Source organism: Podarcis liolepis, assembly GCF_965112155.1.
Source record: "Podarcis liolepis genome assembly, chromosome: 17".
NCBI classification, from domain to species: domain Eukaryota; kingdom Metazoa; phylum Chordata; class Lepidosauria; order Squamata; family Lacertidae; genus Podarcis; species Podarcis liolepis.
In genome coordinates this window covers 25,877,922-25,895,136 of record NC_139571.1, presented here as the reverse complement: position 1 = coordinate 25,895,136, position 17,215 = coordinate 25,877,922, and the positions used below count along the sequence as shown (strand labels likewise).

General features: G+C 42.5%; 1 protein-coding gene across 1 annotated transcript in view; it reads left to right on the top strand.

The window, feature by feature from the left end:
- Window positions 1-17,215, top strand: part of FREM1 (FRAS1 related extracellular matrix 1) — a 77,108-nt gene that overhangs the window by 56,681 nt on the left and 3,212 nt on the right. The window contains exons 27-35 of the mRNA XM_083482097.1: window positions 1,085-1,229; window positions 4,508-4,637; window positions 6,692-6,764; window positions 8,947-9,096; window positions 11,942-12,171; window positions 13,580-13,627; window positions 14,527-14,682; window positions 15,209-15,337; window positions 16,771-16,886. Coding sequence (XP_083338223.1) covers window positions 1,085-1,229; window positions 4,508-4,637; window positions 6,692-6,764; window positions 8,947-9,096; window positions 11,942-12,171; window positions 13,580-13,627; window positions 14,527-14,682; window positions 15,209-15,337; window positions 16,771-16,886 — 1,177 coding nt within the window. The remainder of the gene's footprint in view (window positions 1-1,084; window positions 1,230-4,507; window positions 4,638-6,691; window positions 6,765-8,946; window positions 9,097-11,941; window positions 12,172-13,579; window positions 13,628-14,526; window positions 14,683-15,208; window positions 15,338-16,770; window positions 16,887-17,215) is intronic.

The window sequence follows — 17,215 nt, the reverse complement described above, 5'->3', positions numbered from 1 at the left end:
AGGAAATGGTCAATTATTAAATTTATTGTTGTTGTAGCGGGGTTGTTGCCAGGGAGCAGATGGTGTGGTTCTGCCTCAGGTGCCAAAGTTGGAAACCGGCCCCCTCAGGAAAGGCAGACTCCTCTTCCCAGGCACTGGGGCCTGTTGCCGGTGATCTGCCCCTGGCTGGTCTTTGGTCAGACCAGGGAGATCTGAGTTAAGCGACAAGCGACACCTCACTCTTGAGAGATGCACACTCCCTTTCCCCTTGCATGTCAGCAGAAGAAAGTAAAACAGTCTGAAAGTAGTCTAAATCATTCTACTTTTATTCCTGGACTGTACACTGTACACGAGCTTGCACAAAGCATGTCTGCTCTCTCAGAAACCTCCGAGCATCTCACTGACTCCCCCTTTGCAACAACAACAACAGGAAGGTCTCAAGTTACACTGAGAACACAACCTTGAGAAGAACGAAGAACATCCTGTCTAACACTCAGTCACATCACAAGAATCACATGATGTAAACAATGAGCTGCTGGTTCGCAGCTGCTGAGCACTCATATTACAACAGCCAAAATAATTTGAACGTCTTTAAGTACCATGCCCCTTGACTTGGGAGTGGCAGGAGCATTGTTTGCTCAGGGTATCTCAGGCACCAAGATGGCTGGGGCCATCCTTGGGCAAAGGGAATAATAGTAAAGCACCCAGACCCAGCTCAACTGAAGATTAGCTGAAGATATGCCTCAGTGCTTGATACAGTGAGAGTCACCTCCAGTTCCTCAGAGCCCCTTAATATGGCAAGTTATACAGTGGTACCTTGGGTTAAGTACTTAATTCATTCCAGAGGTCCATTCTTAACCTGAAACTGTTCTTAACCTGAAGCACCACTTTAGCTAATGGGGCCTCCCGCTGCCGCCGTGCTGCCGGAGCACCATTTCTGTTCTCATCCTGAAGCAAAGTTCTTAACCCGAGGTAATATTCCTGGGTTAGCGGAGTCTGTAACCTGAACCGTATGTAACCTGAAGCGTACATAACCCAAGGTACCACTGTATTGGTTTGTTGGGTATAGTGGATTGACATCACGTTTCTTCATTCATTTTCTCAGGTGGATTTATTCAGCATGAATTCAGTCAGAAGGATTTAAAGAGCAAAACCATACTTTATGTTATTGACCGTTACTGGGAGGGGAATTCAGAAGACCTGGAGATTCAAGTTACTGATCCTGAAGGAAACTCTGCAATGCCTCAGATGTAAGTTAGAGCTTTCATTCTCCGAACACTTGCATTGCTCATAGCATTTGTTGTTTGTTTCCTCCCTTAAGTCAGGTCACTTGCTGAAGGTTTTGAAGCAGAAACCTTTTACTGGGTCACAGGTTTGAGCAGCAGGATTATTTACAGGAGCTAGAAGGAAGGAGTTAGGAAAAATAATTGTAGGCCTTAAAAAAAATCGAGAAAGAGAATTGTCTGTGGAGTTGGTGCTATGTTGGCTCTTAGTGATTATGTACATTATATTTAGGACTTTTACGACATTCAAAGTGTTCCACATACATTAACCTGTTATCCTTACAAACAACTCTGTGAGGATGCCAGGCTAGGAGTAGTTGGCGTGTTGCGGTAAAAGTTGTCGGAGAAAACATTTATGCGACTATAAATGGCAGAAAATAGGTAAATGTGACATTTTACTGTTGAAGTAGGATGAAGACTTTTGAAATACACAGAACTCTTGTTATCAGAGTTTACATACCTGTTCAAGAAAATCTGTCAGCTTTATGTATTTAGTTTTTCTCAAAATTAGAAAAGTATTTGGCATTATCTAACATGGCCTTACACCTTCAATCTTGGAATCTGTTTTCATTACTGGAGATTGATCCTGAAACTTTGAAGGGATGATGAGAAGAATATCATTGGCCAGTCGCAAACCATCTTTCCTGAATCATCCAAACTTCTGAGATTAAAGAGAAGGATTTCAGAATCAGACAATTTCACTTCTGGAAAGCAGACTTTAGCCTTAACATTTCACATTTGTGAAAAGAGCCTGTACTTAAGTATACAGTGATATTTTCAGTTTGCACAAATATGCAATGGATTGTGGCATAACACCAATCCATCATGTCTTCTTTATTTTTTTCTCATTTTCACAGTGTATATGCAAGCATTCAGATTTAGGAAGGTTTATCCTCTTTTCTTACTAAGGCAGTACTTGTTGACAAGACACACAGTCCTCACGGTAGCAGAGAAAGGCTGGCAAGCTATTTGCCTGCTGTGAAATATGACAGAAATAATACTAATGATGGCAATTATTAGTTATATATGTGCTTGTAAGATGGGAAGTTTGACTGCAAATTAAGCACATTCCGTTGCTAAGTTGTGCATGCGAAAATTCCATCTAGATGCAGCTTTCTGCAGCTAGAGGTCACTCTAGATCTGGGTTGGTAACATGTCCCAAATATATGGAATAATTTTCAGTGAGTTTTTTTAAAAACTTCACATAACAAAAGTGTATAAATATCCCTCCAAATTCTTTCTTCCCTCTAATAATGTTTAACTAACGGCTGCCTGCAAATGCTCTGTTTATGACAGTGGTGGCAAATATAGAAGGTAGCCGTACAAATCCCATTGCAGCACAAGTAATTTGAGTGGGTGTGTAAGACAGCATGAATCTAAGAAAGAATCCTGCGGGTCCTAGGACATTTTGAGTTGCATTAGCGCCACATCTGGGGGACGCTTGCTTGTTTAAATGTCCCCAATTTTCATTCTTCCAAGAAGATCAATGCAACATCCATACTGGCTCAGAGTTAAGCATGCTGCACATCTGTTTGGTCTTGTGCTTTATTTTAAGTAGAGACAACTTTACAACCTCTTGGGCTGCTTGGGTGCATTTCTATAAATACCGTTTACTCTCATTGGTTTACGCTGCACCGATACTATGGTAAGTATTAGACTCAGATGGTGGGGAGCCTCCTTCTTCCTATTTTTAAAATCTGATATACTTCCACTCAAGCAAACAAAAATTGGACAATCAGTTCTGTTTTGTGTGCACAACTATTTTTCTTTTTTTTTTCCTGTTTGCTGTTCTTTTTTCTTTTTCTTTTACTTGGAAGGGTTTTAAATCAGATCAGATCTTTTAGATACTAAATTTAGTGTAACTGAACCAAGCTTTCTGGAGGAGAAACCTTGGTGGATATAACCAGGGCATTTTTCCCAGCCGGAGCTCAGTTCCGGCACCTCTCAGGTGGGTACCATTGCCATTTTAAGAAAACAAAGCAGGGGGTGTTCACGGTGAGTTCCAGCAACTTTTTTTCCTAGAAAAACAGCACTCAAGCATTTGTTTTGGGGGCACATGGAAATGGTGTTGTGTAAAGAATTCGCTTCCGTTCCATAATTGGCCACTAGATGACTCTGCATTCAGTCTTTATAAAAGTATTGCTAACCTATAAACGAGGAATAGTGACTTTGCTCCAAACTGTTGAGCTCTTACAGGCAGTTCCATATGTGGGGTTCAGGTTATATATATATATGCCTCAGGTTTCATCCAACAGAAGTTCCTGCCCAGAAGCTTTTTAATCAATGAGAAGCCATAGATTCTGAGCAGCCTACTGGTGCACAGGGAGTAGAAAGATTGGAAACTGGATTCAGACCACTCGTCCGTCAGTATTGTCTACACTGGATGGCAGTATCCCTTCAGGATTTCAGATAAAGGTAGCATGTGGCACTCTCATATGAGAGTAGGAAGGCCTTTGCGTCTCACTATGGCACATTGCTGCCTACTTTTACAATGCTGCTCTCTTGCCTGTCTCAGCAGAGTGGAGGTTGTTGTTGTTGTTGTTGTTGTTGTTGTTGTTATACCTCGTCCATCTGGCTGGGTTTCCCCAGCCACTCTGGGCGGCTCCCAACAGAATATTAAAAGCACAATAGAACACCAAACATTAAAAACTTCCCTAAACAGGGCTGCTTTCAGATGTCTTCTAAAAGTCAGGAGGCACAAGGGCCTCTTTCTCCAGCAATAGGAGGAGAAGCCAGCCATGGAAGCTGTGGCTCCACACTCAGCCTCCTCTGCCCCCTGAACATTGGGGGGGGGGAGGTTTATTCCTCAGCCAAATTATTATCCAGGGGGCCCAAAGAGCTCAGCGAGTTTGTGTGTTTGCCCTAAATGCCTTCTAAAAACATGGGAACCAGCTGTCACTACTCCACGGTGAGGGGAATGCGTGTTCTGTGCATGCTCGGAGGCATTCCTGTTCCCATGAATACACATTGCAATTTGAAGACGGAGCCTTAACATGAAAGCACAACCAAGGTTTAGCTCTGGTAAGCCTTTTATCAAATTAAGTCCTGTTTGCTTCTCTCTTAGGACCAGTTTCCTCCTGAACACAGTGATACATTGGTAGAAAAAGTGTGTTTGCACAGACAGCAAGAAAGAAATGTCAGCTGCCTTGGATCCTGAACTAGCAGGGACTTCTTTTGGATTTTCTCTGCAAATTCCCCCTCTCCTGCATACAGTGTTTTCTTTTTCTCTCCCTTCCCCCCAATAGACTGGAACTGAAATGGTCAAAAATTGAAATGGAACAGGATGTTTATGAAGTTTGCGAAAATGTGGAGGTGCTGCCTTTGAGGATCACCCGATCAGGGTACATCACAGATTCTGCCTTTGTTGCAGTGAAGGTAACGTCATCATAAAAGGAACTGAAAATAGAGCATAGTTTAAGGATGTTGAAGGATTTGCAAAGTGCTAGTTTGCAAAGTGCAGTCCTACACAAGTCTTCTCAGAATAAGTCCAACTGACCTACCTTGTGTCGAAAGAACTACCCTGCTCTGGCTTTGGAGGTGCAGTTTTATCCCCTAAGCCGAATGGTGGGTTGTTTTTTTGGCTGCTACCTACTTTAATGTTGGTCCCTGCCATTAAAGCAAAATGAATTAGTATGCTCCTCTCAAAAGCTTGGTAGCATTTATAAATACACACAAGAAAAATCACCTTTTGTGTAGCATGGGAGAGTTACACCACTGGTTTTAAGGGAATAGTAATGTGCACATGCGCGCACACACACACACACACACACACACACACACACACACACACCCCTCCATGCCCTCCATCATTTCTAGGATGAAAATAGGGACGTCCCATTCCATAAACCCCACACATTTCATTTGGTTGCCCTAGCCACTCTGGGCAGTTTCCAATATACAGTGGTACCTCGGGTTACATACGCTTCAGGTTACAGACTCCGCTAACCCAGAAATAGTGCTTCAGGTTAAGAACTTTGCTTCAGGATGAGAACAGAAATCGTGCTCCGGCAGCGCGGTAGCAGCAGGAGGCCCCATTAGCTAAAGTGGTGCTTCAGGTTAAGAACAGTTTCAGGTTAAGTACGGACCTCCGGAACGAATTAAGTACTTAACCAGAGGTACCACTGTATATAAAAACATAGCAAAATATTAAACGTTTTTTTAAAAAACCTTCCCTATACAGGATTGTCTGCAGACACTCTAGGGTTGGATAACTCCATCCCCTCCAACATTTCTCCGATGAAAATAGGGACATCCTAAGGAAAAGTGGGATCAAATTAGAAACTGGGATAGCTTCTCTAAATCAGGGACGTCCCTGGAAAATAGGTACACTTGGAGGGTCTGACACATTGGTATCACAGACGAGATACATTGCCCACAACAGTCATTGATTGAATACTACTGTATGCAAGAGGATGTCACAACATTTTGGATTGCTTCATCTGGCAGCATATTAAATGTACATACAAACATGCATGAAAAACGAGGGGGGGAAATTTCAACTCGTGTTAACTGCTTACCACTTCTAGCCCCCGCCCCATTCTCCGTTCCATGTGGCATTTTATGTGTCACTTCTTGCATCTTGATGACTCAATGGAAAAATGCCCACGGTTTTGAAGCCTCTTTTAGAATCTCTAAACTCCATCTACTCTTTGGGTGCACAGAGGGAGGATTTTTTTGTGGGTTTGAACTGACCTTTAACTTGCTGTAATGAAACACTGTAGACAAGTTGCATTGACTTAAGAATTTGTCTGGAGGCTTTGTTGATAAAGACTTCTCTGCTAGACCATGGCATTAAGCATAATGGCATACTTACCTTCCTAGGAAAAGTGTTTCCCCTTTCTGAGATAAGGTCTGGTCTTAGTTAGAAACTGGACAAATCTTTGGGATATTGCAGCCTCATATACTGTAACTATAGTATGTGTAATGCTAGTCAATGCATGAAGGAATTAATACCATAGATCTGTATTGCTAGACTCAGCTAGGTCACACCTCTCACCTGGAAGGAACTCACTGAGATCGGACATGCCTGAGGTTGCTTGCTACAATCTCCAACCGCATGCTTAGAGCTATTTCACTATATTTTGTAGCCCAAGATTTCTGCCTGTGTTTACTTGCTGCTGCATGAATAAATGCATGAACTTGAATTTTGGAACTGTGTAAGTAAAGCATTTTTAAACTTACTAAGCTGTGTAGTCTGTTCAAGGGTAGAAACAGGGAAGCTCCAGTAGCAAATTAAATGGGACATTAAAAGTGTAAGAGCCTAAATCCCCACACTACACTGCTGCTTGTTTTTGTGACTTTTTTAACTCTGTCAGGGGCTCTCTCTGGCCAGAGAGTGTGTTTAGGTGTGTGCTTTGGTTCTAGGGATCCAGCCAAGTCTTTGTTTCAGCCCCTCATACTGTGCATTTTCTGTCCATTTTCTACCTTAGATCAATGAAGTAACTGCTTCATCAGGAAAGGATTTTACTGCGGCTCCTTCTAAACTTATTCAGTTTGATCCAGGTAAGCTCTGCCTCAGAGGGCAGTAACTTGAAAATTTATTTATTTATTAAAAGTGGTGAACAGGTAGTGTGATATAAACTGACATTCAGTGCAGACAGATCAGAGGTACTGTGGTGAGAGGTGAGTTTCACCCTGTCTTAATGAGGATGCAATGCCCCTTAAGAAGTGGGTCCTCAAGCCATTAGAGCCAGTCTCCTGGCTTTTTATTGTATTCTATGTTGACATTTTTCAATAAAAATTGAACGCAGGTGGCGCTATGGGTTAAACCACAGAGTCTAGGGCTTTCCGATCAGAAGGTCAGCAGTTCGAATCCCCGTGACGGGGTGAGCTCCCTGCTCCTGCCAGCCTAGCTGTTCAAAAGCACATCAAAGTGCAAGTAGATAAATAGGTACCACTCCAGCGGGAAGGTAAACGGCGTTTCCGTGCGCTGCTCTGGTTCGCCAGAAGTGGCTTAGTCATGCTGGCCACATGACCTGGAAGCTGTACGCCGGCTCCCTCGGCCAATAAATCGAGATGAGCGCCGCAACCGCAAAGTCTTCCACGACTGGACCTAATGGTCAGAGGTCCCTTTACCTTTACCTATGTTGACATTTTTCAATAAAAATTGCTTACAAAAAAAAGAAAATGTTTCTTGCCGTTGAGTTTCTTAACTTTTCAATATCTTCTCATTTGTCCATATGTTTAAGTCATTATTGATATGTGTCTGTGTGTTCTTTACTGGCTGATTTTACGTGGTTTTAACATGTAACTCTCTTGTTAAGAGTTCTGCCATTTTAACGTTTTACCATTGGTTGTTTTAATGGACTGCTTTTAACCACTTGCCACTTTGGGAAGCATTCAGAGTTGGATAGCAGGCAATATAATTAAAATTACAGCTTAGCTTATATATAAAGTGTTCTATCCAAGGCTGTGCACCCTCACACATTTAAACTACAGTTCCCAGGATTTTTTGGGGGAAGTAATGTCCTTTTAAATACATGGTGTGGATGCAGCCCTATACACAGGCTGAAATCATTGCATGTACAAATTGTCTTAAGGAGACAGGATCCCTGTATGTTCCTTTCATTTCTGTGACTGCCCACAAAGGGAGCCAACAGTCTTGTGGGAAGATTGTTGTCTGAACGGCTGATGTAACACATATATGTGATACACCACACGAACCTGCTCCATGACATAGAACATCTGTGCCAGCTTAGCACCTTTCTGGAGTGTGGGCACTAGAATTTGGTCTTTCCCTGTGGTCAGTCCATGCTCTGAGACACTCACAATAAACTAATGCACCTTTGCAGAGCCCAGTCAGGGTTTAATGGTCTAGGAGGGTGGTAAGCATTGTCCTTTGCTTTTAACTTCCAGAGCTGTAGTCTGCCAGCTTCTCCTTCAAGGTTGTGTGAGAAGTTTTGCCGCTTTCGCCAAGGCTCTCCCCCCCCCTTTTTTTTGCTTCCTTTGAAATTCCTCTGATCTTTTGCCCAGGCAAGGACCTCAGAATTGGCTTCGCAATTTTGCACGATGCGAAATTCAGTGGCGATCATGGTGTTATACCCTCCAACAGATGTTTGCTTCCATCAAAACTAAACTCCTTGGACCTTTTACCTAACAGAAACCTCTAGTTTTGCCTCAGTATTAGTGGCAACTCCGATTCCCATCTCAATCTTCCTCCTGTGTGATTTTCAGATGCGGCTATATGCCACACTAGTTACCTTAGTTCATCGACAGTGCGATGCCAACAAATTATGTGGTATTTGCAATGAAGACTCCAGCTTTGCAACAAAGTACTTGATGCTGAAAACAGGACTAGTCGTGGATGATTGATAATGACAATATTTCAAAACAATAGTGGATTCTCTGTAATTAAGATTTCAAGATGAGGAGCACTTTTTATTTCTTTTTGAAATTTACATGACGATCCGGCCCTTCCCCCTGAACTGCCTGCTATTATTTCCCACTCTATAGAAAACAGATCTTTGTTACTGTGTGAATGGAATCATCATTGCTCAGGAACAAATTTGGTCTCTAGTTAGTGTTATTTGGAAAAACCACAGGAGTCCAATCAGTGGGCAGGCACACAATGGTACATACAAGCTAGTCTGTTGTAGCTGTAGACATGTTAATTAATATATTTCTTCGACACCTAGGTTGATTGAAAAAGCAATTAAAGTGTAATTAAAATGTTTACCTCTGGTAGGGATGTCAACCAAGATGTGGAATATAGCAATTACCTATGACGGATTAGAGGAAGACGATGAGGTCTTTGAAGTGGTTCTCATCTCTCCTGTGAATGCTGTTCTTGGCAGTAGGACAAAAGCTACAGTGAAAATTTTGGACTCAAAAGGAGGTATTCTCTTTTGATCTTCTTAATAAAATCTGGACCAATCTTGGCTGATAAGCGAATTATTTTTCAACACATAACTGTTGTTTCTAACACTTACCTTCAGATCAAAATGCTTCGTGTATTTATTTTAAAAAGAAAATAGCCTTGACAGTTTCAAACCTTTCCTCCTTTGGCAATGTCTATTCTTCTTCTGCTTAGGAAGCACAGCTTGAAGGAATCAACGAGAGCAAGAGGGAAAAACAGCACTCCCCCTCTTCCCCCCCAAAAAAGCTTTTCCTAATGGATGAGTTTGATTTTTGGCTTGCAGCATTGCTTTCATGAGAAGCCCCTCTTGAGGAACTAGTGAAGCTTCCCCTCCAAACACACACACTTTTCTATTAACTATAGAACTTTTCCACTTCTTGGACAGGCAGTGTACTCAGGGGAAGTCCCTAATTACTATCATATCTTTCTAAAAGGCCATATTGTTAATATAAAAAAACACATTTGCTTAATGTACTGGCTGATTTTTAAAAGAAGAATTGCTGGGACTCATCATGGTGTTGTTGTTTTTTAAAAAAGATCCTTAAATATTTGCACTCCGGTTGAGCAAGGGAGATCCAATGTGCAGAAGCAAGTGTCTGTAAACAGTTTCTTTTGCGTGGCTGGTAATCGTGATCCCGTATTGCATCTAATTGTGCATCTACATCATGTGAAGCATTTGAATGCAAGATGTGCACTGTGGTTCCCATTTGCACTTCAGAGTGGGGACAGGGTTGTGTTGCGCCATCTGTATTTTAAGCGGGGTGGGAATGCAAATTCCTATCCACTGACTCAGACCTGTAGTTATGTACCCACAACTCTAGCAGGATTAGGGGCACATTAGTTGAAGCTCAACAACTCTGAAGCATGGGCATTGTTTTGTGCACAAGACTATATAACGGGCCCATTCCATTTCCTCGCCTGACTGAAGACCATACAGCAGAGGGAATCTGCCATACTCTTCCCTGAGATGTAGAAACCCCTTCCAAACTACTGTGGTACCTTGGGTTAAGAACTTTATTCGTTCTGGATGTACGTTCTTAACCTGAAACTGTTCTTAACCTGAAGCACCACTTTAGCTAATGGGGCCTCCCGCTGCCGCCGTGCCACCCCACACGATTTCTGTTCTTATCCTGAAGCAAAGTTCTTAACTCAAGGTACTATTTCTGGGTTAGCGGAGTCTGTAACCTGAAGTGTCTGTAACCTGAAGCGTCTGTAACCCGAGGTACCACTGTATTTGTGAATGGCACCTGGAATGTAGGCTAGGGGTGAGGAACCTTTTCACATTGCCTTTGGAGCAACATTTTGAGAGTCACATGCCAATGGTGAGCAGGGTTGGGGCAAAAGTAGTTGAAACAACAAATGTAAATTTTAACTTTGTACAGCAGGCTAGTTTCCCCCTCCCCAACACACACACACACACACACACACACACACACACACACACTACTGCTTCCCTGACAAGGAGGAGGCATTGTTGGAATTCAAGGTCACATTCCAGCTAGACAAAACCATGGGGCAGGGCTGGTGAGGGGCTATGGCCGGGAGGAAGTGCCAAGCTCCAGACAGAGAGGCACAGAAACCTAGTTATTCCAGGTCACCTTTCCTAACAGTAAAGCTAGCTTTGAGACCCTGAACAGTTTCTGTGGATACCTTTATTGATAAGCTATTTTAAATATGTCTTAATGCATTTTTATCTTGTTGTGTATACCACCTTGTGAATGCTATGCCCTAAAAAGCAGCCTTGACTATATGTAAACCGAGGTATTGCAGGTTCAGTCTGAAGAGAGAGTGTGGTGTCATGTTTAAAGGTACTTTGACTAAGAAAGGGCTGGGGAACATCTGGTCCATGAGCCAAAATCACCAGGACAAGGCAGAGAAGAAGAAGAAGAAGAAGAAGTTGTTGTTGTTTACTATTTGTACCCCACCCATCTGACTGGGTTGCCTTAGCCACTCTGGGTGGCTTCTAACAAATATAAAAGCATAATCAAACATTAAAAAACTTCCCTCTACAGGGCTGCTTTCAGGTGTCTATGGAATGTCATATAATTATTGATCTCTTTGACATCTGGTGGGAGGGCGTTCCATAGAGTAGGTGCCACTACTGAGAAGGCCCTCTGCCTGGTTTCCTGTAGCCTCACTTCCTCACAATGAGGGATCCGCCAGAAGGCCCTCAGAGCTGGACCTCAGTGTCTGGGCTGAACAATGGGGGTGGAGACGCTCCTTCAGGTATACAGGGCCAAGTCCGTTTCAAAGGGCTTTAAAGGTCAGCACCAAGACATTGAATTGTGCTCAAAAACATACTGGGAGCCAGTGTACTGGGAGATCTTGGTTCAACTTCCTGCTGAGGCCATGGAGCTCACTAGATGACCTTGGATACATCAGACTCTCTGAGCCTGACTTACCTCATAGGGTTTTATAAAGATAAAATGGGGAGGGCAACTCCTGAGCAATTGATGTGCACAGTGGCCTTGCAGATGCCTGGCTCAAACAACGTCAGGTACATTCAGAGGGAGAAGAATAAGTGGCCTTTGCTCCTCCATGGAAACCTGATTCTGGTCTATGTGCGTATGCAATTTAAGAAACAAAGGATGTTGTTGTTGCTGTTGCTTAAAAATAACTTCCTTAGAACTTCTAAAATTCCTTTTAAGTTGGCAGATAAAGTTCAGAAACAAGGACTAGTTAAGAAAAGAAAAACAACAAATCAACATCAGATGAAAAATCATCTTACTCCTAATGACAAGCTGTTTCATCGCCCACATCAATGTGACCAGCTATCTGTTTTATATAAAAAGAACTGACCATCTGCCATCTTGTTTGCTTTCAGGTCAGTGCAGCTCATTCCACTCCTCAAGCCAAAACATTCACAACTTATGGATGAAAGGAACATTGCTTCCAGGCCCCTCTTCATCTTCCAGGCATGGCACTGTTCATTTGGAAGGGATCCCATTGCCCGCTTCCAAAGAGATGGTAGTGCAGAGAAGGGACAAATTACCAGAATTCAACTCGGTGAATCTTGCAAGGAGCCGGCTAAGAGCCCTTGGAAACGGCAAAATAGTAAGGATTGCTTCTCAAACAGTGGGAGGATACAATTATTCCAAAGTTGGTGTGTGTGTGTGTGTGTGTGTGTGTGTGTACTTCTGCATGAAAATCTGACGTGATTTAATGATTCATTTTTAACTGAGCACTGATTAGGTTGGCAACAGTCAGAGATGACAGTCAAGAGCAGTAAAGGTTTTGTGACTGGGACATTCTTGGCCTTGGTGTACCCATTTATTTTGTCTTGCTATGGGTCAAACAGTAGTTGCTGAAGTAGGGTTTTTTTGAAAAAAAGGATGGCAAAGTCTGAAAAACCGAAGATGTCGGTGCAATTGACATGCACATCATATGACATGATGCTCCTGCCATGTCACCTTCATGTCTTTAGGAAATTTAAAGTCTTGTGGTGGGAAGAAAGAAGCTAGTGAGCAAAATCCATTCTAGATAAGGCTCTCTTCAAATTTTCTATGCAGATGTTTCCTGGGGTTTGGGGGTCTACATAATGGCCACCTGGGGTCCACATTTCCCCCCTGCCATATTTAACTAGCTGCCTGGCATTGCATGGGAATTCTAAGAAATCAGAGGTGAAAATCAGTGCAGAATTTTGAAAGGTTCAGTCTGTCACCTTAATTCAAAGTGGCAACCTCAAGCTGAGTTTGGCAACTATATATTGAGGGGCATCCAAACCTATGGGGGCCAGACAGACAGACAAACCACTTTCCAAACTACAGTATATAGTAGATTTGGGGATTATTAAAAGCCTGCCTTTGCAATTAGAAATTGCTCCAAGTGATAACAGAAGATAAAACTAACCAAATTAGAGACAATATGTTTAAGTGTTATGGAATTGTAAGAATCACCATCATCACTATCCCTGCTTTTGGAGTTTAGAATGTTCCCTAGGTCAGATTGGTTAATACCCAAATGTCTTACTTAACCTTTTACTTAACCTGGATGCGTTTGTTCTATAGGTATTTCTCTAGAGCAGGCATGTCCAAAGTCTGGCCCAGGGGCTACTCTGGCACGTCAGTTTATCTCAACAACTCAACAACTCTATTCCTAAAAAAAAGGTCAACAACTTTGTTCGGCCCTCATGCATGTTCACTTCATAAAAACTGGTCCTCTTTGAAAAAAGTTTAGGTTGGCAATCTAAGGCCCATGGGCCACAAGTGGCCCATGGAGGTTGTTTAACCGGCCCATGGACCCCCACCGCCTGCTCAATCGGCTCCCGTGCACCGTTCTAAACCTGGTAGATGAATTATTAGTCAGCCCCGTGTGTGTGTGTGTGTGTGTGTGTGTGTGTGTGTGTGTGTGTGTGACGCTCAGGTTGTCACCTCCACTCCCGCCATTTCACTAAAGTACAAAAATCGTATTTTGCTTTTGTTACTAAGAAATGCTGTGAAAATTCGATCTTCTTTTCTTTCAGGTTCGTCCTTCTTTCACTTTTAGAAATGACACTGGCGTCTTTTTTAAAGTAAGAACATGATTTTGCAGCAACATACGCCTTTAATCCTTCTTTTTTTATATCTTACCTGTATATACAACCTGATTAGCAATAGTGACGGAGTTTTTAAAGTTATATTCCATTTTAAAGTCATATTCCATTTTACCCTTTTTCCTTCTGGACTAAAATTGCACATGATGGTAGTGTTTTTAAAGAGACTCTGCCACTAATTATGTCTGAGACAAGATGGAGGTGAGAAGTGCAGGCCCAGTTTTAGCTCTTTTAAGAGCAAACATGGTACAGTGATACCTCGGGTTAAGTACTTAATTCGTTCCAGAGGTCCGTTCTTAACCTGAAACTGTTCTTAACCTGAAGCACCACTTTAGCTAATGGGGCTTCCTGCTGCCACCACGCCGCTGGAGCCCGATTTCTGTTCTCATCCTGAAGCAAAGTTCTTAACCCGAGGTAATATTTCTGAGTTAGCGGAGTCTGTAACCTGAAGCACATGCAACCTGAAGCCTATGTAACCCGAGGTACCACTGTATATTAGAAGGGCAGGTATGTTCTCCCTCCCCAGCTCCTATACCCAAACAACCCTTCCTTCAGATGATTTTTCTTCCAGTGAGAAGTGAATATAGTTGACAGAAAAATGACGTCATGGTAGACCACCAGGGTGAGGAGTTTAGCAACTCCATTTGCATGCTCTTCTTAAAATTTGGCCCTCACTCCATTTTATACATGATTTGGGGCAAACCCAGTTTAAAGATGTGATTGAACTGTTGTCATGTGTAATTTGAGCCTTAAAGACAGCTTGTATTTAAAAACTCTCTTTTTAGTTCTGTGACCAATACAACTAGTGAGGAATTATCCTTTCTCTCCATCTGCTTTTGTTGTTTTTTTGTTTTTTTGTTTGGTCATTCTTTCTCAAGTACCATGGAATGGCAGTGCTCAGAGTGGAGGATGACAACCCATTGCCTAACAAAAACAAGATGGCAGCCACGTCAGTAATTAACCAAAGAGAGCCGAGGAAAAATATGGCTCCCCTCAAGAAAATGGAAGTTCCGCAAGCAGACTCTAGCATTCCGGTATCTTCTATTACCTGTTTGTTTATGCACTGTATTCTGAAAAAGTTAAAAACCCAAAAGATGAATATTTAAAATGACATTAAACACACACACACACACACACACACACACACACACACACACACACACATATATATATATATATATATATATATATATATATATATAGTGTGTATATGGGTGGGTGGGGGTGGGTGTGGGGGTGGGTGTGTATATATCTTCTGAAAACAAATTGTTCAGCTTAAGAAAACAGTAAATGCAGTGAAGTTGTGGAGGATATTCCAAGGAGGTTCCTGAAAGACCTGAATCACAAATCTTCATTGATTTATTCAGGGATATCATATTTGAGATTGTACAAACATCTGTTAGCAAAAATCTGTCCAGTACAATGTTTTTAAAAAGCTATGCAGAACATTAGCATTAGAAATGCAAGAGACTGTCTTGCAGTGCTGGAGACGGAGACTAAAATAAAAATAAAAATTGATTGTTTTGTCCTTTTTTTGCCAAAAATCCATTTCTTTTTCAGGTCCAGAGCCTTTCCTTTCCAAACAGATGCACGCCAGATTTGAAGGGTCTCTTGCATTTTGAAGGAATCACTCAGAAGATGTTTCAGTGTGATGGTCATTCCTGGACTCTGTGGAGGAATGCAGACCAGGTAGAAATCTGCTAGATGAATGTTTATTTTCAAAAAAAGGAAAATAAAATAAATAAAACACGAACTTTAAATTTGTCTCAAAGTAGTCAATTTTCAGTAAATCAAAAGTAGGATTGTAGAAGCAGATATATATAAACTGATTTAATGGATCTGTTTGGTCATGATTCCTTTGTCCCTCTGTTGTACTAGGGCTGCATGTGCACCATACATTTAAAGCACACAAACCCCACATAAAGACCCCTGACAACTGTAGTTTGTTGATGGTCCTGGGAATTGTAGCTCTGTGGTGGGTAAACTACAGTTCCCAAGATTCTTTGGGTGAATAAATGCTTGCCCAGCCTCAGTCTTGCTGTCACCTACCTCACCCAAGTCCCATCCTGACAGCCGTGTAAGGAGGGCAACTTCATGGCTCTACCCCATGCAACGGTCACCTCCAGACTTAATTATTGTAACTCACTCTACGTGTGGCTGCCCTTGAGACTGACCCAGAAACTCCAACGGGTGCAGAATGCCGCGGCGAGACTCCTTACGAGATCCTCGCCATGGGATCGCATTCACTTGGTGATATACCAGCTGCACTGGCTCCCGGTGGAGTACAGGATCAAGTTTAAGGTGCTGGTTTTAACCTTTAAAGCCCTATACAGCCTAGGACCCTCGTACCTATGGGACCACCTCTCCTGGTATGTCCCATGGAGGACCTTACGGTCCTCAAACAAAAACCTCTTGGAGGTCCTGGGCCACAGGGAGGTTAGGCTGGCCTCAACCAAAGCCAGGGCTTTTTCGGCTGTGGCCCCCGATCTGGTGGAACGCTCTGTCACAAGAGACTAGGGCCCTGCAGACTTGACATCTTTCCGCAGGGCCTGCAAGACAGAGCTGTTCCACCAGGCCTTTGGCCAAGGCACAGTCTGACCCCCTCCTTCAGTAATCCTCACAGAACTCTAGCCCAATGGTTGACATTAATTTGATTTTGAATTGATTTTAGAATGAGTTGATTTTAGAATGCTGTGTTACTTTTATTGTTGTTAGCCATTCTGAGCCCAGCTTCGGCTGGAGAGAGCAGGATATAAATAAAATAAATTATTATTATTATTGTTGTTGTTGTTGTTGTTGTTGTTATTAATCTCTAGGGTCACTGCTGCAGCATTCAAGAATATATTTCAGAGGGTTGGACTAGATGACCCTTGGTGTCCCTTTCAACTCTATGATTCTGTTGTTGTTACTTGGGGAAGCAAGCAGTGGTGCAGGACAGAAGGGGTCATGGCAAAAGCTGGAGGAGGTTGAACCCTCCAGCTGATATCCAAATGCCATTGAGGGAGCAGCCAGGGCCCAGATTTTCTGAATTCTCTGAGCTAGCTCAGCTTCCAAAGGACACTTCTTTCAAAAGGTGGGAACACGGAAGGAAATAATACTGAAATGAGACCATCTAATTCTAGGGTGTTAATGTGATTACCTGCCCTCCCGATTGGACCCATCATGATGGAAGCTGCTACATCCTGATCACCGATCCAAAAGTTACGTGGACCGTAGCTGCCCGGGATTGCAGGGAACAGTAAGGAGCTCTTATATATGTGTTCCCTGCTGTTGAATGTCCCATCCAGTGTGTTACTGTAGAAATGATACTCTTGCCAGTAAAAGTTAATACCAAAGTTAGATCTGTTTTTCCAAAGCTTTAGGGAGGATGCGAGGGATTTCAGTGCAGAGGGTAGGTGGTTAAACCCCTATTCCAAAGTTCTCTTTGCAGTTTGTTTGATCAAAGCCATTACAGCTTAAGCATAGTTACACACACACACACACACACACACACACACACACACACACACACCCTTTGTTTAACAAAATGTAGATAACGGTACCTCTGGATTGTAAATAGAACCTTTT